The following is a 22,095-nucleotide window of genomic DNA, read 5'->3' as shown; positions in this document are numbered from 1 at the left end:
CACACTAAACTCCTCCACGTGGTCGCCAGACAGAGACAGCTGAGAGTTTCCGTGAGTTATGTCAGAGAGTAGGATCCCATTAAGAGCCAAGACTTAGCCAAGTTTTGCTCCACTCTGGAGTCAATTAATGCTTCCCATGAGTGAGTTTGCGTCTAATGAATTAGCTTAGCTAAACAGGTGAGTCGTGGTAGGGAAGAGTCTTGAATTGTGCCCACCAGTATCCCCACAGATAATTATCAGAATGTTAAAATGTACGGATATTTTTATTTATTGAGATTGTGTATTGTACAATGTTTATGGAATGTTAGAATTTGGTAAATTCACATGAGAGTAAATATTGGTTTAGTCATTAACAGCTGAGAGTATTAAAGGCTGCCATTTGTCATTAGACAGAGGAGTGATTGCTGTAGAAGGCTTGACCTGCTATTGAATGTCATGGCTTTAGATATATGTAGGCAAATAAGTGCCTCTTGCTTCCACCATACTTTGTCTCAGTCTCCATCTTCACTGTAAATCAAGCCACAAAAGGCTGCCTTGTTACACCCACATAGAGGGAAGCAGGAATCCAGGAGAGAACATAACAAAACATAGCAAAAAGGGTTGGATGGTGAGGACTGACACACCATGACCCTTATGACCTTTGATCTTATTTACTAAACTGAGTTGCCATTTAAGAACTAGACTGGTTCTTCAGCCATCGGGGAATTAAAAGATTGAGGGCGAGGTAAAGAACTTGTGCAAAAAAAAGTACAAAAGAGAGAGGAAAAAAGGCCCATCTTGATTGGTTTGAATAAGCTGAAAATGTGTGCACATCCATTTAAGCCAATTTGTTTGGGAGAGGGGGGGCAAGTTATGAAAACACATTTTAAACCCATAAATACAAGAGATTTACAGAGGAAAACTGAGTCCACCAGTGAGAGTCATCAGTTTCAAATGTGCCATCAGCTAAGCAGCAGTCGAAATTACTGTGGTAATGGGCATTCTGTGTGACTGGCTAAAATCAATCAAAACTGTAAATCGCATCCAGTTAGCTGTGAGTGTCCCAAGAAGTTTCTTTGCATATCTGTGAATGTTTCCTAGTTCTTAGTCTTAAAAATGTGGTCAAAAGAGTGATGGTATGATGGCACCTGTGTTTGCGTTTGTCCTGTTTTTGCTCCGTATCAATGATGTATTGGCTGCCCTGGATAGACGCTGTTATCTATCTGATCTTCAATGATGGGTCTCATCCTCTTGTGTCGGCATTTTCCATCCTCTGCCAGTGCCTAGATCCCTGTCCGGCAACTTCAGCTGTGTCCTCAGACCATGGAGAAGGAGAAGAGCAGGTGTCCATGTGAACCTCAGGCTGTTCTACAGCAGGGTCTGTCTGGTATGCAACATCGACATCTTGTTACCTGCACTCAGAAAATTGGAATCGAGGGGAATTTGTTTTTCACGCCCCTATACACAGGGCTCAGGTCTCTGGGATCATGCTGCCTCAAGAGGGTCCATACAGGCTCTCCTCCTGGCCGGCCTTTTATCCCCTCGGTGAGTGGAATCTGCGAGCATAGTGGCCCAAACCCTGAGTATTTACACCCCCTTGTAGCATCCCCGGTTGAAAAGATGGTCTCTCAAACTGATGGTTCACAATCCTTTTATTAAACAGCCGTGTATGTGAACACACCGTAAGAGCTACAACATACAGAATAAAAGACTATTAGTAAATCAAACAGTGTGTTACCTTTAACCTTTTGACTTATTCATTAATCACAAATTAATTCTCTTTACCTTACATAACAAATAACACTAAAACTTGTAAATTATTGCACATAACAGGGAAATCGTTGCATCGCTGCCTAAACATGACGAGGTACGTTAGCACCCTCTAGTGGGTGAAAACTTAGCCTTTATGCTTAGTAGCGGTCAGCAGCTATATGCTCCGTAAAACAACAAAGTACATATCTACAGGACAAACTTTGTTACAGACCTTGTTCCCTCATCAACCAGGTGCTAAGAAACTGCTTTCAACTCAGTGTTGCACCTTAATAGCCGTTCTTTTCCCATTCCCGTCCATTAACCATAGAGCACACCTTCTCTCTGTGCATTAAAACTCGCGCTTCTGCTATATAGTTTACGCCACTTAATTTACGGCACCTTGTCGCTCCGTGACTTTCAAAATAAAAGCATCCGTTCCAACAATATAATAGTCACTCATAACTTTTACAAAACACTTTACAAAATATTAATGAGGTCATTTACACTCCCACCAAATCATTAAGAGCTTAACTGGGAATTAACTGAAGCGATAATGATTTTCTAATGAAGAAATGACCCGTAACCATTAAACTGTACGATAACACATAGTTCCATTGAAAAGAGGGAGCCTTAAACCTTAGAATGTAGTTAAACAGTCTCTAATAGCAAAACCAGTTTCTGCACTGGGCGTTCCACTATAGAACGTTTACTAGAACATTGTCCCTTCTCAGTCTTTCTTTCTCCGAAGCAAATCCTTACTTTTCTTACAAGTCCGTCTTTGTCAGTTACTGTTTCCATTACACGTGCTAATCTCCATTCATTGCGGGGTAGATCGTCCATCTTCTCCATGACAACATCTCCAACTTTCAAGTTTCTCCTTGGAGTGTGCCATTTCTGTCTTGTTGCAATGTTGGATAGATACTCCCTTTTCCAACGTGACCAAAACTGTTCTGATAGGTACTGCACCTGCCGCCACCTTTTACGTGCGTAAATATCCTCTTTGATGAATGTGCCTGGAGGGGGCAGGGATATCTTTGGCTTCATAGTAAGCAGGTGATTTGGCGTCAAGGGCTCTGGGCTGCTTGGGTCACTTAGGTTGTCCACCGTTAGAGGCCTGCTGTTGACAATCGCCATTGCCTCATAAAAGAATGTCCTTAACGATGCGTCATCCATTCTGCCAGATGAAAGTGAAACTGTGGAGCGCAGAATGTTTCGAACTGTCCTGATTTGTCTTTCCCATACACCTCCTGTATGGCTTGAATGAGGAGTGTGCATTTTGAAGTCACACTGCTTCTCTGCAAGAAATGTGGTAATGCGGTTGGAGTCCACTTGTTTTAAAGCTTCTTGTAGCTCATTTTTAGCTCCGACAAAGTTGCTTCCTTGATCGCATCTAATCTCACTGACTGCTCCTCTTATGGCTATAAAACAGCGGAGCGCATTGATAAAGGCGTCTGTAGTCATGTTGTCCAACATTTCTATGTGCACTGCTCTGCAGCAAAGGCATGTAAAAAGAAGTCCATAACGCTTGTGCTCTTTGCGAGCTTGTTTGGTTAGAAAAGGACCAAAACAGTCCATTCCACAGAATGTAAATGGTGGAGATGGCTCTAAGCGCTGCTTTGGGAGATCAGACATCTTTTGCTCCTCTGTGCCTCTTCTGAGTTTGCGACACTTCACACATTGGTGTATAAAATTTGCCACGGCCTTGTTGATGCCTGGAATCCAAAATCCATTCACTCTGACCTCATTGATTGTAAACCCTTTCCCTTGGTGCTGCACCTTACTGTGGAAATGATCTATTATTAGTTGAGTGACATGGTGACCTTTTGGAACTATCACTGGGTGTTTCAGTATGGAGGAGAATGAAGCATCTTTAAGTCTTCCTCCCACCTTAAGGAGTCCATCAGTATCAAGAAAAGTGTCCATTTGAAACAGTTTACTTTTGTGTGGAAGTGGGTTCCCGTTCCTTAGCAACCTTATCTCCTCTGCATATTCACTTGCTTGTGTGTCCTTTAGAATAACACATCGTGCATTTTGTCTTTCTTGTACTGTACTGTGGCCTGTTGTTTTGTCTCCCTTGGCACAGCGAATGAGTCGAGCTATGGCTTGGGTGGCTTTGTACCATGAGGAAAACTTTGTTAACTTGTCTGATAAACCTTTTTTCTCTGTTTTGAGCGTGTTCAGTGCCTGTACCTTCTTAACCTCTGGGTCTCCAAGTGGTATGTTCATGTCGATGTCTGCAGGTGGAGGTATTTCCTTTTCCCATAGAAACTGTGGCCCTTTGAACCAGTCGGATATGATGAGCTCTCTTGCACCTGAACCTCTAGAGGCAATGTCTGCAGGATTTTCCTCAGAAGGGACATATCTCCACTGCTGGGGAGAGCTGTTGAGCCTTATCCTCTGAACTCTATTGGAGACAAATGTGTGAAAACGTCTTACATCATTATTAATGTAGCCTAAAACTACCTTAGAGTCCGTCCAGAAATACTCCTCTATCTGTGTCAATCCAAGCTCATCTTTTAACATGTTACTTACAGTAATGGAGACAACAGCAGCGGTCAGTTCGAGTCTTGGTATTGTTGTTACCTTGATGGGAGCAACTCTGGTCTTTGCTGTGACTAAAGCACAATGCACTTTATCATCTTTGTTTACATGTCTTAAGTACGAACACTGACCATAGCCGTATGAACTTGCATCAGAAAAGTGATGCAACTCTGTTTTTACAATCGGGCCAAAGTCTTTAGGGACATAACAGCGTGGTATTACAATTTTCTCCAAGTTCTTCAAGTCACTGTTCCAGTTATCCCACATTGGCCTTAATTCGCTTGGAAGGGGATCATCCCAGCCTGTGCCTTGTTTGCATGTCTCTTGAAGCACTCTTTTGCCTGTTAGTACAAAAGGAGAGATGAATCCTAATGGGTCGTAAAGGGATGCAACCATAGAGAGGATGCCACGCCTTGTAGCAGGTTGAACATTGGGGCGAAAACGAAACCTGAGTGTGTCTGAGCCAATGTGCCAGTGAATGCCTAGTGCTCTTTCAAGTTTAGAGTCATTAAACGCCAGGTCACATGCTTGCTGTGGGGAGGCACGTTCAGATGCTGGAATGCTTTCTAACACAGTTTTGTCATTACTTACAAACTTGTGTAGTCTGAGGCCACCTGACGCACAGAGTGTCTGAGCCTCCTGAGCGAGCTGTATTGCTTCTTTGACACTTGGAGTGCTCGTCACACCATCGTCCACGTAGAAATCCTTCATTATAAATTGAGATGCAAGAGGAAACTGTGTCTCATTTTCCTTAGCAAGATGCTTTAATCCATAATTTGCACACCCTGGCGAGGACGTAGCACCGAAAATGTGCACCTTCATCCGAAACTCTTGGGGCTCAGTGTTCATTGCGCCATTTTTCCACCATAAAAATCTTAAATAATCTCTGTCTGCTTCATACACGTGAAATTGGTGGAACATTTTTTCAATGTCACACAATAATGCTACTTGATGCCTTCTAAACCTGATGAGAACACCATTAAGGCTATTCAGCAAATCTGGGCCTGACAGCAAATGATCATTAAGACTGGTACCTCTGTATTTTGCGGAGGCGTCAAACACTACTCTGAGTTTGTCTGGTTTTTGGGGGTGATATATCCCGTGGTGAGGAATATACCATCTTTCTCCTTCTTTAGCTTCATTCTGCACTTCCTCTGCATCACCCCTTTCCAATATTTCACTCATAAACTTTATATACTGTTCCTTGTACCTTTGGTCTTTTGACAGTTTGGTTTTGAGGCTTTGAAGTCGCACAGTGGCCATTTGCTTATTGTCTGGTAGGAGGGGTCTCTCCTTAAATGGAAGTGGCATTTCATAATGTCCTTCAGTGTTTTTGTGAATGCCTTCCTTTAACATGTTGAGAAAGAAAATGTCATCTTGAGACACTGACTTGTTATCCTTGTCGTTATCCTTAAAGTCAGACTCAAGGACCTTGATTACATCAGCTGGAGTCACTAGGGGAAGCTCTTTAACTGCAACTCTGTGACACACAGTAGACATGCTAGAAGAGTCATCATAAGATGATGTCGGACCTACAATACTCCAGCCCAATGCTGTGCGAACTGCATAGGGTTCGTTCTCACCTCCTAAGATTACCTGCTTTGGAGCTAATGCCTTAGAGCAACTGTAGCCAATTAAGAGGCCGACTTCACATTCTAGCTGTGGAGGAATCTCGTTCCTTATTTCCTTGAGATGATTCCACCGCCTTGCCGTTTCACAGGTAGGAATGTGAGAGCGGTTAACTGGTATACATTCTTTAGTGTAAGCAGGAGGGAGTTCAATCATTTCTGAGGAGTTATAGCCTCTTACCTTGAGACCTGAGATGCGTTCGCTTGGCACAACAACATCCTTACCAAGCAGTGTAGTGAGCTTCAACCTTATTGGGGTAGCCTTAGCTTGGAGGTTATTAGACACATCTTGGTCAATGAACACGGTGTCACTTTGCGTGTCTAGGAGGGCATAAACAAGCCTTTCTGTACCTGGATGTTGCTCTGAAGAAACCCATACTGGTACAATCATGGAGGTGCTCACGCACTGTTCACTGGCTTCTGCAGTCAGAGACAGGGTGGTTGCAGCCTGTTCTGTGCTGATCTGAGTTTGTGGCTGGTTTGAGACTGATTTATCATTGTTATAGTTGAAGTCATGCAGACAGGTAGGATGTTTTTTCTTACACACTTCACATACAAGTCTGTAATTACAGTTCTTTGCGCTGTGTCCGGGTTTAAGACAACCATAACAGAGTTTTTTCTCCTTTATATATTTCCTTCGTTCTTCAAGCAATATTCCGTTGAACTGTGGGCAACTGTGAAGTTTATGTCCGTTGTTTTGACAGAACATGCATGGGGCCTTAACATTTGGACCTTTATTTTCAGTCTCAGTTATCGCCTGGGTGTGGAGAACACTAGAAGTGGGCCTTTTGTCCTTTTGGCAGCCCTTACCAGTGTCTGTGGTGAAGTTTGCAGAGTGGAGAGCCTGAAATGATGTAATTGGGTTGCACATGATCTCTGCTTCAGAAGACATGAACTTGGCAAAGTCCTTTAAACCTGGAAACTTCACACTTTCTTTCATGAACTGAGTGGCCTGACGATTCCACCTTGCAGCTGCCCAGTTTGGTAACTTTTGAACGAGTTTTTGGTTCTCCTCGCAATCGTTGAGAATGCTTAAGCCTTCAATGTGGGGCATGGCCTCGTGACATGTTAGAATGAAATCAGCAAATGCCCTGAATCCTGTGGAGTCATTTGTTTGGATCTTTGGCCATTTTGCCAGTCTTTCTCTGAAAGCTCTCTGTACCACAAATGGATGTCCATACCTGTGGTTGAGACGCTCCCATGCATCTCTGTATGCTTCACTGTCGTTTCTATAGAAGATGCCATCAAGCGTTTGTCGAGCTGGACCTCCTATGTATTTCTTTAAGTAGTGCAGTTTGTCAGCAGGTGAGATGTTCCTTTTATCAATAAGAGCAGTAAAGGAAGCTTTCCACTCAATGAATTGTATTGGGTCACCTGTGAACGTGGAGGGCTCTGGCACTGGCAGTCTGTTCAATGCAACACTATCCTGTACTGCTTGTGCTAAGTAGAGGACATCTGTTTGTGGAAGTGAGGTAGACACTACATTGTTGTCAGGGACTTTACTGAGATTAGAAACTGTGGGGGCTTTCTGAGCAGTGTTTCTATAGTCAAAACCAGAGGCACTGATTTCACTCTTTATCTCAGTGTCATAGGTCCTTAGTCTAGCTCGTGCAGCCTTTAACTCCTTTTCAGCCTTCAGTTTCTCTAGCTCACGCCTTTGAGATTCGAGCTCCTTTCTTTGCCTTTCTTCTAAAAGCTGAATCTTTTCCTTTTGTTTTTCCTCCTCTAATAACACCTCATACTCTGCTTCTTTGGCTGCTAACTCTGCTGCAGCCTCTGCTCTCTTAACAGCTACTACTGACATTGCAGAGTATGACTTACTGGCAGAAGAGTTTTTACTTGAGTGCGTGACTGAGGAACTGTAAATGGACTGAGCATAGTCTGGCTCAAGAAGCTCACGGAGACGTATCTTTACCTTGTCCCTATCATAGTCATCTATGCCTGAGAGTCTTTCATGAGCAATCTTGATAATGTCTCTGGTGACTGCTTCACATGCGTCTATGAGTCGCCTTGTGCCACTCGAAGGAGTAATGTTTTCTCTAATTTCCATATACAACTTTATGACAGTCTCTTTTTCATTCTCTAAGATGTCCATGAGTGAAGCAATTTGATTGTCTGTTAAGTCTCCTTTTAATTGCTCTCGTGTTTTACGTACTTGTTTTTTCCATTCATCATAAACTTTGAGAAGCCGTTTTTCTTTCTTGTGGGCCTCCTCCTCCTGATATGCTTGCATTTTTTCAGTAGGCCTCCTTCGACGAACAGAGTGTGGAGGCTCCTCTTCCCCATTGGCCTTGGGATCCTCCGCAAACTCTGTCTCTTCTTCAGATGCTTCCATGCTGAGGACGGGGCAATTTAGTTGACCATCAGATCCCAGAAGACCTTGTGTGGAGCTGTGGAACTGGGACCTCGATGCTGAGAGTGGGATGAAGCTCTTCTCAGCTGGGGTCAAGCTCTTACTGTAGCATCCCCGGTTGAAAAGATGGTCTCTCAAACTGATGGTTCACAATCCTTTTATTAAACAGCCGTGTATGTGAACACACCGTAAGAGCTACAACATACAGAATAAAAGACTATTAGTAAATCAAACAGTGTGTTACCTTTAACCTTTTGACTTATTCATTAATCACAAATTAATTCTCTTTACCTTACATAACAAATAACACTAAAACTTGTAAATTATTGCACATAACAGGGAAATCGTTGCATCGCTGCCTAAACATGACGAGGTACGTTAGCACCCTCTAGTGGGTGAAAACTTAGCCTTTATGCTTAGTAGCGGTCAGCAGCTATATGCTCCGTAAAACAACAAAGTACATATCTACAGGACAAACTTTGTTACAGACCTTGTTCCCTCATCAACCAGGTGCTAAGAAACTGCTTTCAACTCAGTGTTGCACCTTAATAGCCGTTCTTTTCCCATTCCCGTCCATTAACCATAGAGCACACCTTCTCTCTGTGCATTAAAACTCGCGCTTCTGCTATATAGTTTACGCCACTTAATTTACGGCACCTTGTCGCTCCGTGACTTTCAAAATAAAAGCATCCGTTCCAACAATATAATAGTCACTCATAACTTTTACAAAACACTTTACAAAATATTAATGAGGTCATTTACACCCCTAACTCGAGATTCTGCTAATAATGAGGCTTCTACCTCACAGACCATGGCGCTTTTTAATGCTCTATCTATAACTAATAAATCTTGCTGAATTATTTGATATTTTCCAAAAAGCATTCCTTATTTATTTCTGACTGAGCACTGGCTATTTCTTCATCAGCAAGCCTCGGGGGTCTGGTCATGGAGGAGGTCTTACTGTGTTTTTTTCACGGCCATTTCTCCTGCCGTTCAGCAAAAGTTGGACATTTTCTTTTGTTTGAACTAGAGCTGATTAAAGTCGAGAATAAGGATCCTTTTTACTATGCTGTGGTGTATTGTCCACTCGGCCCAAATTGCTTTTTTTGGAGTTCAGTGACTTCTTATCCTCCACTATGAAGCAGTCCAGACTGCTAATAGTTGTTTATATTGATTACTTATATTTTAATCATACACGTTGATGATGACGTCAACCCCTTTGCCAGAGGTTTTATCAGCATCATGGATTCTTTTCATTTTAACCAGCATGTGTCCAGCCCCACACAAAGCAAAGGACACACACAGGACCTTGTTTTCACTTTGAGTTTAAATATTGTTTCTATTTATTTTGAGGACATTTTTATCTCTGTTCAAAACTATTCTTTTTTATTTGTCTTAGCCTCTATCTACTGTTTGCCAGATGGTCTCAACTAAAAATGATCTTTTTGGACTTGCATTTGGTTAACTTTCTTTTGTTTGCTTTATGTTTTAAATGCTCTGGTATTTTTCTGTGAAGCATTGAGATCTCTATCTCCTTGAAGAAAATATAATAAAACCATGGGACCACAAACACAATAATAAATAAATAAAACAAACAATGGAAAAAATAGGGAATAAAAATGCAATAAGAAACAGAAAAAACAGTTTTATTAGGGAAGTGATCAAATATATGCATCACATTTGTCTTAATAACCACAGGTTATAAAGAGAATATGCTAAGCTACACTGAAGTCCATTCAGGACCTAAATTCTCCATTATCACTTTTGCAAAAACACAAGTTTTTATCAGACTGGTCTCACATGTGCCAAGTTGTGTCTATGTACATTTTCCACAGGCAATAAAAACACACTTGTAATCATCAGTAGTGGATTATTTCATCTTGCCACTCAAACCAGAATCCCAGGTTGTGCACATCAACATTACAGATTTTTACAAATAAAGTTTATAACAAAGATATGTTAAATGTTAAGCACTGAAAACAGCTTGGTTGTTGTTTGGAACGTCATTTAATGCTTGTTGTTTTGTTGCCATGGTGACATCTCCAGGGGGAAATTGGGGAGCAGAGCAAGAATAAGGCTACGTCCACACGTACACGGGTATTTTTGAAAACTGAGATTTTCCGTTTTCGTTTTAAAAAATAATCCCGTCCACACGTAAAGGCAGAAATGAAGGAAAACGCTGCTAGGAACATGCCAAAGCAACAGGTGGCGATATATTCCTAACCGTGCAGAAATGTTGGCCAGTCAGAAGTCTAGAAGCCTCGGTGGGAAAAAGTAAACAAAGATGGGGCATAGAAGCAGAACCGAGTCCTATGTGTGGAGGGACAGTAACTGTGTGTGTATATGTAAGCATTTAAACAATGCAGAGAGTACGATTAACAGTAACAGTATTGTAGAAATTCATTTCACCGAAACAATAACGTGGCACACACTGTGATGTCAAAAAATGCGCACACCTTTGATGCTGCGTTTGCTCAATTTTTCTCGTCCACACGTAAATGCAAAAACTGAGTTTTCAAAAATCGCATTTCACAATTTCAAAAAAATATCCACCCTGGCCAGAGTTTTTAAAAATCTCCGTTTTCAGTGACCAAAAACGCCGTTTACGTGTGGACGAAAGGTGCAAATGCATAGAAAAATCTGCGTTTTCAAAAATACCCGGGTACGTGTGGACATAGCCTAAGACCATATTAGTGGTTATTTGTTTTGATAACTTTGGGTTCTCTTCATTTTTGCCTAACAATCACAAGACATGTATTATATTATGTGTGTGTATTCATTTTCGAGCTTTAATCCTGCAAGAAGGCCAAGATGAATCTCTTAGAGTAGAATTTTACAGTAACTATTAGAATAAATGAAAAAATTAAATAACACATTGACTGCTTTAGTTTTTTAGATTATTTCACTTCTGTCTTGAGTATTTTTTTGTCTCCATATGAAAGATATCAAAATCTGAGCATACAACTTAAAAGTAAAAAGAACCTATGTACATTCTGCAGGCTATGATGCTAAAATGACATCACAGCATTTAAACATGTTTTGAATTCAATTCAATTCAATTCAATTTTATTTATATAGCGCCAAATCACAACAAATGTCGCCTCAAGGCGCTTCATAGATACAGAGAAAAGCCCAACAATCATATGACCCCCTATGAGCAAGCACTTTGGCGACAGTGGGAAGGAAAAACTCCCTTTTAACAGGAAGAAACCTCCGGCAGAACCAGGCTCAGGGAGGGGTGGCCATCTGCTGCGACCGGTTGGGGTGAGAGAAGGAAGACAGGATAAAAGACATGCTGTGGAAGAGAGACAGAGATTAATAACAGATACGATTCAATACAGAGAGGTCTGTTAACACATAGTGAGTGAGAAAGGTGACTGGAAAGGAAAAACTCAATACATCATGGGAATCCCCCGGCAGCCTACATCTATTGCAGCATAACTAAGGGAGGATTCAGGGTCACCTGGTCCAGCCCTAACTATATGCTTTAGCAAAAAGGAAAGTTTTAAGCCTAATCTTAAAAGTAGAGATAGTGTCTGTCTCCCGAATCCAAACTGGAAGCTGGTTCCACAGAAGAGGGGCCTGAAAACTGAAGGCTCTCCCACTTTTCTCATCCATACATCTTCTGGATGTGCTGGAGCCTATCACAGCTAAGAGGCTGGACCGCAGCCTGTCGCAACGTTATTTATTCGAGTCTTCATTTTTGAACTTTCACAAACAACGATTCTTTCTACCGAGCTTCTTCACGTTTCTTCACTGAGCTACGCGACATTTGATCTGTAAACATTAAACGCTCTTAAAACGGACATTGACGCTTTTATTCCGAAAGGTTTAGCGGAAGTGTTTGTGTTACCGTAACTGCGGTACCGCGAACTGGACGAGCAAGTTTTGAGGACGAGTGAAAGTCCAGCGGAAGCTCGTAGATACGGAGAGAATGGACGGCGCTTCAATTGATAGTTTAATCCTGAAGCTCCACGACGTGAACGGAGTGAAGTTCGGGGAATACAAGCTGAAGAGCGGCCTGATGACACCCATTTATATCGACCTGAGGGTGCTCGTGTCCCACCCCGCGCTCATGAACCAGGTAACACGTGCTATCTTCGTGACTGCAGAACAGAACAGCTTAAAGCGATACCGGACACATGAAACGTCTGCTGGATGCAGTATCTGTGTAGGCACTCGTCAGTTCCTGTGTAATATTCATACTCACGTGGTTTATTTCACAGTAATGTAGCAGACACAATGACTGAGTTTCAGGGATCAACTGCTTTCACGGAAAATAGCAGTTAAAACAGATAAAACTGGACCTCTCACCAGCTAATCTCTCACTCCAGCCTCAATAATCGTTACAGGAATCTGCAGCTTTCTGAAGCTCTTCAGGTCACTCAGGACAAGATAAGGATGAGCGTTTCAAACCATTCAGCTTTAAACAGCTGTATCAGCTTTTTAATGAACATTTTATTAGAAGTTCATCATCTGCAACACATCACTCTAAACTCTGATCTTTTTTTCTGACAACAGACCCAAACTACTGTTTTTTACTTCCAGGTGGCAAATCTCATCTACCAGCGAGTGCAGGAAGAGGGTCTGCAGTTCGACTCTGTGTGTGGGGTTCCTTACACAGCCTTGCCTTTGGCCACAATCATCTGCTCACAACATGAACTGCCCATGCTCATCAGGCGGAAGGAGGCCAAGGACTATGGTGAGCCGCTCTCAGCTGATCAGGTTTTCAAAAGAATAAAAAATGCTGCCACTACAGGCTCTGATTAAACTTGCTGTCCAGATGTTTGAAAAAGCTGAAGCCTCGGGCAGTACCCCCACTGAGGTGTGCATGAATACACAGGTGTCCAGTGTAGGCAGACATTAAACTGTTTGAAATCCCAGTTCAATGGTGCAGAACCTGCGTAAACCAAACCTTAAAAACAAAATGCAAAGCAGGAAAGTGCGTGCTTCATCTAGCATGCTATATTGTTGGTTAATAGTTCATAGTTTGAGAATTACTGTAAGTTTGTCCTTCAGTATTTGCCTTCTGTAACTCTGCTTCAGGAACCAAACGGCTGGTGGAGGGGTCGTTCCGTCAGGGGGACACATGCCTGATCATTGAGGACACGGTGACCAGCGGCACCAGCATCCTGGAGACTGCTGAAGTGCTCTACAAAGAGGGACTGAAGGTCCAGAGTCTAACGTTACAGTAAAGATAATAATATCATAGTTACGCTGTACTGATGTCATCAAGAGCAGCAGTACACAAGAATGACCTCTGACATGTTTTTATTCAAGGTGACGGATGCAATTGTACTAATGGACAGAGAGCAAGGTGGCGTGGAGATGTTGGCATCAAAGGGAATCAAGCTCCATCCCGTCATCTCCATATCTCAGCTGCTCCGTGTGCTGCAGGCAGCCGAACGCATCGACGCCCAAACCGCCCAGAGTGTCCTCGAGTTCATCCGGGACAACAACACTTTCAGGTACAACTCTCCAGAATTTTCCCCCCAGTGTAGCTGGTGTGTTTGCTTGCATTACGCTACAATCTAGAAACAAAAAAATCGGTGAAACTGTCACCTTGACTCACTCTCAGGCCCAAGAATGGCACAGACTCTCCAGCCAGCAAGAAGCTGTGTGTGGAACAGAAGCTGGAGCTCAGTTATTCAGAAAGAGCCAAGTTACCAAGTATGTAGAACTTAAATTATTTAGTTATTTCATGTCAAAGCAGAGACTGGTGGTGTTTTCATTGAGCTCCACACACATGCTGTGGACTGCTCTTGCTCTTTTCTTTTCTCATTTTCTGTTCTTTCTGTTGTCTGCAAACATTCATCCTCTAGCATCAAAGCTGCTGAAGATTATGGAGGAGAAACAGTCCAATCTTTGTGTGTCTGGGGATGTAACCAGCAGCGAGGAGCTGCTCCAGCTGGCCGAGTCGCTCGGTCCAAAGATCTGCATGCTGAAGACTGTTACGACCCGGCTCAAAGCCGCAACATAAAAAAAGGAGACGAATACCAGAGTGTAGGGGAACAGAGGTTTTGTCTTAAACTGGAATATCAGGTCGGCTAAAATGGCTGGTGCCACCAAGGCAAAGACAAGTGAGCTCCTGAGAAGCTTGCCTCAGGTATGCTTTTACCCACACCTGACTAGGTGTGGCCAATTAGCACCAGCTGAACACACCGAGCAGATTAGAGGCTCCAGAGGGACGTAACACCTCCTCCCTTAAAAGGGTTCCTCTAGGACCCCTAAATTTATTAAAAGTCCCTCTGAAGCCTTGATCCCTCAAAAATAAGTTGGCATCTTTAAGCATGGATGCCCCTACATGAGGATCTGAAGTTGCCACACTGAACACACAAAAAGTAACATGTGACCAACACAAAGGAGTACAACAGTCACAAACCCAAAATGATTATTCAGCCTGTTACAACACAAAATGAAACCAGCCACGAACAATCACACACACACAAGTGATCTGTGGTCTCCACCACACAAACGGTCACATATGAGTGGCCCTATACCACAACAAGTTACTTAATCCACAAAGTTCAGTAAAGGAAGCATGCTAGTGACCAACCACAAAATGGAGAGCTATGGCCACACAATGATCACATCAAGGGTGGTTCAGCACCCCACAGTGTTATTGCCATCACCTGGCCAACAACACTCACAAGTGATCCAACAAAATACCATATTCCCCACAACACTAAAGGTCACAGCACAAAACACTCCCCTCACAAGGATCTCATTTGCATCCATCAACACTGACATATGCACACACACACGGTGTACACACAATGCCAACTTAAAAACAGCCTACCTGCCTCAGCTACAGACCATAATCATGAATGGTCTCAAACCTCCTACCAAGTTTGGTGCCACTGATTTACTATGTGCAACTCCCAGCCTAAAACACTAAAAACAACAAAACCCTAACTTTACCTATCCTAGTCTTCAGTGGCATACCAGGCTCGAGGCAACTTTAAACGCGAACTCGAGAGCAGGCAGCAGACCAGAGATATAGTCTCCTACCAAACTCCGAAGCGTACCCCCACCCAGGATAGCCACCAAACACAACAAACTAAAACAATAAAGCAAAACAACAAACAAGTGCTTCGCTGGAAGGGCAGCACAGCTACCCAGCTGAAACACACTGACTAAAGGGAGTTTGCTCAATTACAGTGAACACCATCACTCACCCACCCAAAGCAATACAAAAAACTGGTATTCGAACTCCGCTAAAATGTCCAAAGATCCCGGACGAGCCGCCACCTATAGCCGCAACATAAAAAAGGAGACGAATACCAGAGTGTAGGTGAACAGAGGTTTTGTCTTAAACTGGAATATCAGGTCGGCTAAAATGGCTGGTGCCACCAAGGCAAAGACAAGTGAGCTCCTGAGAAGCTTGCCTCAGGTATGCTTTTACCCACACCTGACTAGGTGTGGCCAATTAGCACCAGCTGAACACACTGAGCAGATTAGAGGCTCCAGAGGGACGTAACAAGACCCATGTAGACATCCTCCAGGTACAGCAGGATCAACTAAAACCTCAAATCTGTACATGCAACAAACAAACTGATGTTTAGTTTTTTTTCCATATGTGTTAACAGGACTACACATTAGCCTTTATTCAGAAAATGCAGGCCTTGGCAGAAAAGCACAACTTTCTTATCTTTGAAGATCGCAAGTTCGCTGACATCGGGAACACAGTCAAGCATCAGTATGAGGGTGAGACGGTTTCACGTTCTTTTGGTCGTGTAAATTCAAAGTAACTTAAAAATGTCTCCAAAGTAGTCGAACGCTGTGATCTTGTCTTTTCTCCAGGTGGTTTGTACCAGATTTCATCGTGGTCCCACATAGTGAATGCCCACGCAGTGCCGGGGCCGGGAGTGGTGAAAGGTCTGAGCGCTGTAGGGAAGCCTCTGGCCCGAGGCTGTTTGCTCATAGCTCAGATGAGCTCCCAGGGATCTCTGGCTGCTGGTGAATACACGAAGGCTGTGGTGAGCTCATTTCTGTGTGCTCTTCTTCTAAATTTGTTTACATGTGCTTTGTGTTCTTTTCAGTTTACAGCTGTTTTGTGTTTTCATAGGTACAAATGGCAGAGGAGCACTCGGACTTTGTGATTGGGTTTATCTGTGGCACTAAGCTCACAGAGAGGCCAGAGTTCATCCACATGACCCCCGGGGTGCAGATGCAGGCTGGAGGTAAGTCTGACAGCTTTCACTGAACTTTGAGCTGACGTTTCTTTGTTTATCATCATTTTCTTCACTTATATTCATCATACTAAAAGAACTACGAAGTGAGTTGTGAATGCAGTGTCTATATGAAATCCACCCTACTGAAGATACATGGATACACTCAGTGTTACATCCCTTGTTGTTGTAACCCGAGGATCACACATGTCCCAACAGGAGATTCAGAGAGTTGTGTTAACTCGTTCGAGGTTTTTATAAAGTTCAGGCCAAACTGCACCTCATGCAGCCTTGCACTCTGCTTTATGGTGCCATGACTCATTTCTAACACAGGGTGATGCTATAGTACATGAAACTGGTGCTGCCCCTGCTATTGCTGATCTCCCAAAGTCTGTATCAGTCTCCTCTAAACCTATTTTCCCTTCTCTCGGTCTCCCTCCCCACTTACAGGAGATTTGCTGGGCCAGCAGTACACCACTCCAGAGGAAGTTGTCTACAGCAAAGCCTCTGATGTCATCATCGTGGGACGAGGCATTTTGGCAGCCTCTGATAGGGTGGAAGCTGCAGAGTTGTACAGGAAGTCGGGCTGGGATGCTTACAGAAAGAGAGTGGGCCAGAGCAGCATCTAAGTAACTCTCTGACTCGAGTTTCAGAGTGCACCTGTAACGAGGACCTGTGCCGTGATCAGAGTGTTTTGAAGGCAGCGTGTAATTATGCACACCGTTTACTTCAGGTGTCACTGCCACATCAGTGTGCAACACTACAGTGTGCATTTTACTGTTGATCTGCTGCTTTAAATGTTTTTGATTCATTCCTTTAAATTTGTTGCACAACTTGAACTGATTTCTGATCAGGTTTCAGTAGTTGGTTTTAAATAATGGATTGAGGTAATTCCTCCGGTCTGAGTACTGCAGTGACAATTTCAAAATGGAGATTCACTTAAAATAGTGCAGGATGTCTCTTACAGCACGAAAAAGACCACATCGTGTTGCTCTGTCTATGTCACAGAACCACCACCCTTGCATGCTAGTGCTAAAACACTAGATAAAAATGCTAGAATATTTTGTGGGGGTGGTGTGACTGTGAGCTCTGTCTCTTGTGTTTGAATCACCAGCCAGCAGGGGGCTCTGTTTGGGGTTTGTTCGTTCTTTCTGGGCTTCCAGGGGTTCTCTCCGACTTCCTCCCGCACTCCACAAACTTGGGATACCCTCCAATCCCTGCGTGACCCTGAATTGGATCGGTGGAAGAAGAAGAAGGACACTGTAATATTTCAAGCATCAAGTTCAGGGCATTTTTAATTCACAGAAATTCTTCATTAGTCTTCACGTGTTCACAAACAGCGTAAATCCCACGAAGGAGCCGTTTAACTGCACCTGCGTGTACTGTTGGTGGATTTTGCAGTTAGTCACAGCGCAGTACTGAACAAACTGAATGATGATTTAACTCTTGATTTTGGGAAATACTTAATTTTAGGTACTATGGACCCGCTCAACAGTGTTTTAACTCCTGCACTTGTTTGGTTATTAGTTGATTATTAACCTCAGATTACTGTGACTTGGATGAGGGAAAGCTGAATGGAGCTCATACCTGTCTCTATTAGATCTATTGTCTGCCGTCCTTATCGTTTCACATACATAAATAAATGATCTTTATATAAATTTATGACTCTTCTTTCTAAAGACATTAGCTAGATTGTGCCTTAGAGCCATGGCGGTTGCAGGGCAGGCACTACATGAGATAAAGGAGCTTCATATTAGAGTCAGTAGTTTTATTCTTTTGATGTTTTTCACCTCTGCAGATGGTTTTCACACCACAGGCAAATTATTTTTCAATTAACTGTAAGAATTGAGTCACTGTGTAAATAAGTAGGATGAAGAAATGCATTTCAGGATGAGGAATCATTCATGAATATGCCGTCGTTTAGAGCACAGAGATGATGATGATCCCTGTTTGTTGTCCTCAAATATGAAGGTGGTGCTTCTGTGGCTCACACTGGTTTTTCCAGCTCCTCTCACAGGTGGCAGTTCCTGCATACAAAAGAAATGGTGCCCACTGGTTTTAAACTTCCTCACGTGTAAATTCACCAATAATAATAATAATTGAGAAAAGGGTTTCTTTTACTAAGCCATCAAATAAAAGCATGGAAACAGTGTGTATTAATCACGCCTCGCCAGTTTTAACGTTTAAACTGGGTCCTGTCATGGCGTTGTTGTTGTCTGAGAGTGAGCTGCGAACTGGAAAGCTGCAGCTGTAGCTGTGTATTCCAGCAACTGTTAATAAAAGTGTCTTGAAAATTCTGAAAAGCATGAAACCGTCATTGGGTCTGTCATGGTAGATTTTAGGAATGGCAAAGAGATCAGATTTGTCACTTGGGTCAGGCGGCTCTGAGACACTAGGTGTAGCAGAACGCAGATAACTCTCATGACACCAGGTACTCCATTCTGAACTGCTGCCCAATAAATCTGTGGGTTGTGCTTGCTTAACCAGGGGTAGGTGAGAACTAATGGAGTACTGGGGGATGGAAAACAAACACACTAAACTCCTCCACGTGGTCGCCAGACAGAGACAGCTGAGAGTTTCCGTGAGTTATGTCAGAGAGTAGGATCCCATTAAGAGCCAAGACTTAGCCAAGTTTTGCTCCACTCTGGAGTCAATTAATGCTTCCCATGAGTGAGTTTGCGTCTAATGAATTAGCTTAGCTAAACAGGTGAGTCGTGGTAGGGAAGAGTCTTGAATTGTGCCCACCAGTATCCCCACAGATAATTATCAGAATGTTAAAATGTACGGATATTTTTATTTATTGAGATTGTGTATTGTACAATGTTTATGGAATGTTAGAATTTGGTAAATTCACATGAGAGTAAATATTGGTTTAGTCATTAACAGCTGAGAGTATTAAAGGCTGCCATTTGTCATTAGACAGAGGAGTGATTGCTGTAGAAGGCTTGACCTGCTATTGAATGTCATGGCTTTAGATATATGTAGGCAAATAAGTGCCTCTTGCTTCCACCATACTTTGTCTCAGTCTCCATCTTCACTGTAAATCAAGCCACAAAAGGCTGCCTTGTTACACCCACATAGAGGGAAGCAGGAATCCAGGAGAGAACATAACAAAACATAGCAAAAAGGGTTGGATGGTGAGGACTGACACACCATGACCCTTATGACCTTTGATCTTATTTACTAAACTGAGTTGCCATTTAAGAACTAGACTGGTTCTTCAGCCATCGGGGAATTAAAAGATTGAGGGCGAGGTAAAGAACTTGTGCAAAAAAAAGTACAAAAGAGAGAGGAAAAAAGGCCCATCTTGATTGGTTTGAATAAGCTGAAAATGTGTGCACATCCATTTAAGCCAATTTGTTTGGGAGAGGGGGGGCAAGTTATGAAAACACATTTTAAACCCATAAATACAAGAGATTTACAGAGGAAAACTGAGTCCACCAGTGAGAGTCATCAGTTTCAAATGTGCCATCAGCTAAGCAGCAGTCGAAATTACTGTGGTAATGGGCATTCTGTGTGACTGGCTAAAATCAATCAAAACTGTAAATCGCATCCAGTTAGCTGTGAGTGTCCCAAGAAGTTTCTTTGCATATCTGTGAATGTTTCCTAGTTCTTAGTCTTAAAAATGTGGTCAAAAGAGTGATGGTATGATGGCACCTGTGTTTGCGTTTGTCCTGTTTTTGCTCCGTATCAATGATGTATTGGCTGCCCTGGATAGACGCTGTTATCTATCTGATCTTCAATGATGGGTCTCATCCTCTTGTGTCGGCATTTTCCATCCTCTGCCAGTGCCTAGATCCCTGTCCGGCAACTTCAGCTGTGTCCTCAGACCATGGAGAAGGAGAAGAGCAGGTGTCCATGTGAACCTCAGGCTGTTCTACAGCAGGGTCTGTCTGGTATGCAACATCGACATCTTGTTACCTGCACTCAGAAAATTGGAATCGAGGGGAATTTGTTTTTCACGCCCCTATACACAGGGCTCAGGTCTCTGGGATCATGCTGCCTCAAGAGGGTCCATACAGGCTCTCCTCCTGGCCGGCCTTTTATCCCCTCGGTGAGTGGAATCTGCGAGCATAGTGGCCCAAACCCTGAGTATTTACACCCCCTAACTCGAGATTCTGCTAATAATGAGGCTTCTACCTCACAGACCATGGCGCTTTTTAATGCTCTATCTATAACTAATAAATCTTGCTGAATTATTTGATATTTTCCAAAAAGAATTCCTTATTTATTTCTGACTGAGCACTGGCTATTTCTTCATCAGCAAGCCTCGGGGGTCTGGTCATGGAGGAGGTCTTACTGTGTTTTTTTCACGGCCATTTCTCCTGCCGTTCAGCAAAAGTTGGACATTTTCTTTTGTTTGAACTAGAGCTGATTAAAGTCGAGAATAAGGATCCTTTTTACTATGCTGTGGTGTATTGTCCACTCGGCCCAAATTGCTTTTTTTGGAGTTCAGTGACTTCTTATCCTCCACTATGAAGCAGTCCAGACTGCTAATAGTTGTTTATATTGATTACTTATATTTTAATCATACACGTTGATGATGACGTCAACCCCTTTGCCAGAGGTTTTATCAGCATCATGGATTCTTTTCATTTTAACCAGCATGTGTCCAGCCCCACACAAAGCAAAGGACACACACAGGACTAGGGATGGGTATTGATAAGATTTTCACGATTCCGATTCCATTTTCGATTCTGTTTAACGATTCGATTCTTTATCGATTCTCTTATCGATTTTTTTTTTTTTTAAAAAGGAGAACACTAAGGTCAATTAGCTTAGATCTTTGTTTTATATCTTCTCTTTGAACAAGATAGAAATTTAGGAGTAACATGGCCTTACAAACCCAACAGTGAGATCTTAACAGATCCAACCTACGGCTCTTCAATGGGGTGTCACAGGGTCCCCAGGAAAAAAAAATTGTGAATGTAAAATAATAAAATAAATATTCTTCTGTAGCAATTACACAAGAATATCCAATAATGTCCCTGCCTACAATTAAACACATTCACTTACTGAAAATCGGGGGCATCTGCTGTGGCAAATGGGTGCAAGCCTTTGACCACAAACTTAGTCACTGCTCGGTGACATTCGTCTATCCTGGCCTGAAAGGAGACGCTACCGGTAGACTGCAGCGAGAACTGCCAGCATCTGAGCCAGACTCTGTCTCTCATCATGGTCACCTAAACGCACAGTAATGGCAGGTTTTGTAATAAGGCAGATCGCGCTAACATAATATGCACTGTTAGTTGATTATTTACCTGCCGTATTAACGGGAGAGGACGTGCAAACGTTACCGCTGCTGCTGGGTTGAGATTCACGAGTCCGGAGCGGAATTAAAAACACGACATTTATTTAAGGTTATCGCGTGTTTTGTGAGCAAATGCTTTTGCATATTCGTAGTGTTTCCTCCCTTAAATGAAATATCTACTTTGCAAGTATTGCAAGTTGCCCTGTTGTCATCCGTTCTCGTAAAGTATAACCAAACTTTTTAGCGTTTGAGCCGCCATGTTTCCTGCCAGGTAAATGACGCTCCGCAACGTGGTGACGTCATTCGGGCGACTGGAATCGATAAGGGAATCGTTTGCAAAAATGGCAAACGATTCCAAGGAATTGAAACACTGGGAACCGGTTCTCAACAAGGACCGGTTTTCGATACCCATCCCTACAC

The 22,095-nt window shown here is 42.8% G+C and overlaps 2 protein-coding genes across 4 annotated transcripts; one reads left to right on the top strand and one right to left on the bottom strand.

Annotated features, from left to right (window-relative positions):
* Nucleotides 1-3: 3 nt before the first annotated feature.
* Nucleotides 4-9,013, bottom strand: LOC146513733 (uncharacterized). Of its 3 annotated transcripts, none has more exons than XR_014875123.1 (2): nt 1,964-9,013; nt 4-1,668 (listed from the first exon to the last, which is right to left on the bottom strand). XR_014875123.1 is itself a non-coding variant. In XM_085166659.1 (2 exons), the coding sequence occupies exon 2, from the start codon at nt 8,233-8,235 to the stop codon at nt 2,380-2,382; it is 5,856 nt and encodes a 1,951-aa protein (XP_085022785.1). In that variant the 5' UTR covers nt 8,236-8,448; nt 8,744-9,013; the 3' UTR covers nt 4-2,379. The 3 variants fall into 3 exon arrangements, 2 of the variants coding, with proteins under 2 accessions (XP_085022785.1, XP_085022786.1); XM_085166659.1 differs by having other exon boundaries at nt 4-8,448; nt 8,744-9,013; XM_085166660.1 differs by lacking the exon at nt 4-1,668 and having other exon boundaries at nt 3,964-4,135; nt 4,264-9,013.
* Nucleotides 9,014-11,881: 2,868 nt separating this feature from the next.
* Nucleotides 11,882-21,168, top strand: LOC146513732 (uridine 5'-monophosphate synthase-like). The gene is made up of 11 exons (XM_085166663.1): nt 11,882-12,337; nt 12,802-12,955; nt 13,300-13,424; nt 13,534-13,721; nt 13,832-13,923; nt 14,076-14,203; nt 15,738-15,758; nt 15,843-15,960; nt 16,057-16,232; nt 16,322-16,436; nt 16,875-21,168. The coding sequence occupies exons 1-11, from the start codon at nt 12,188-12,190 to the stop codon at nt 17,051-17,053; spliced, it is 1,446 nt and encodes a 481-aa protein (XP_085022789.1). The 5' UTR covers nt 11,882-12,187; the 3' UTR covers nt 17,054-21,168.
* Nucleotides 21,169-22,095: the final 927 nt, after the last annotated feature.

The sequence above is a fragment of the Neolamprologus multifasciatus genome, chromosome 7 (assembly GCF_963576455.1).
Source record: "Neolamprologus multifasciatus chromosome 7, fNeoMul1.2, whole genome shotgun sequence".
Taxonomy (NCBI): domain Eukaryota; kingdom Metazoa; phylum Chordata; class Actinopteri; order Cichliformes; family Cichlidae; genus Neolamprologus; species Neolamprologus multifasciatus.
The sequence above is the reverse complement of the archived record's forward strand: the minus strand, read 5'-3'. Positions and strand labels throughout refer to the sequence as shown.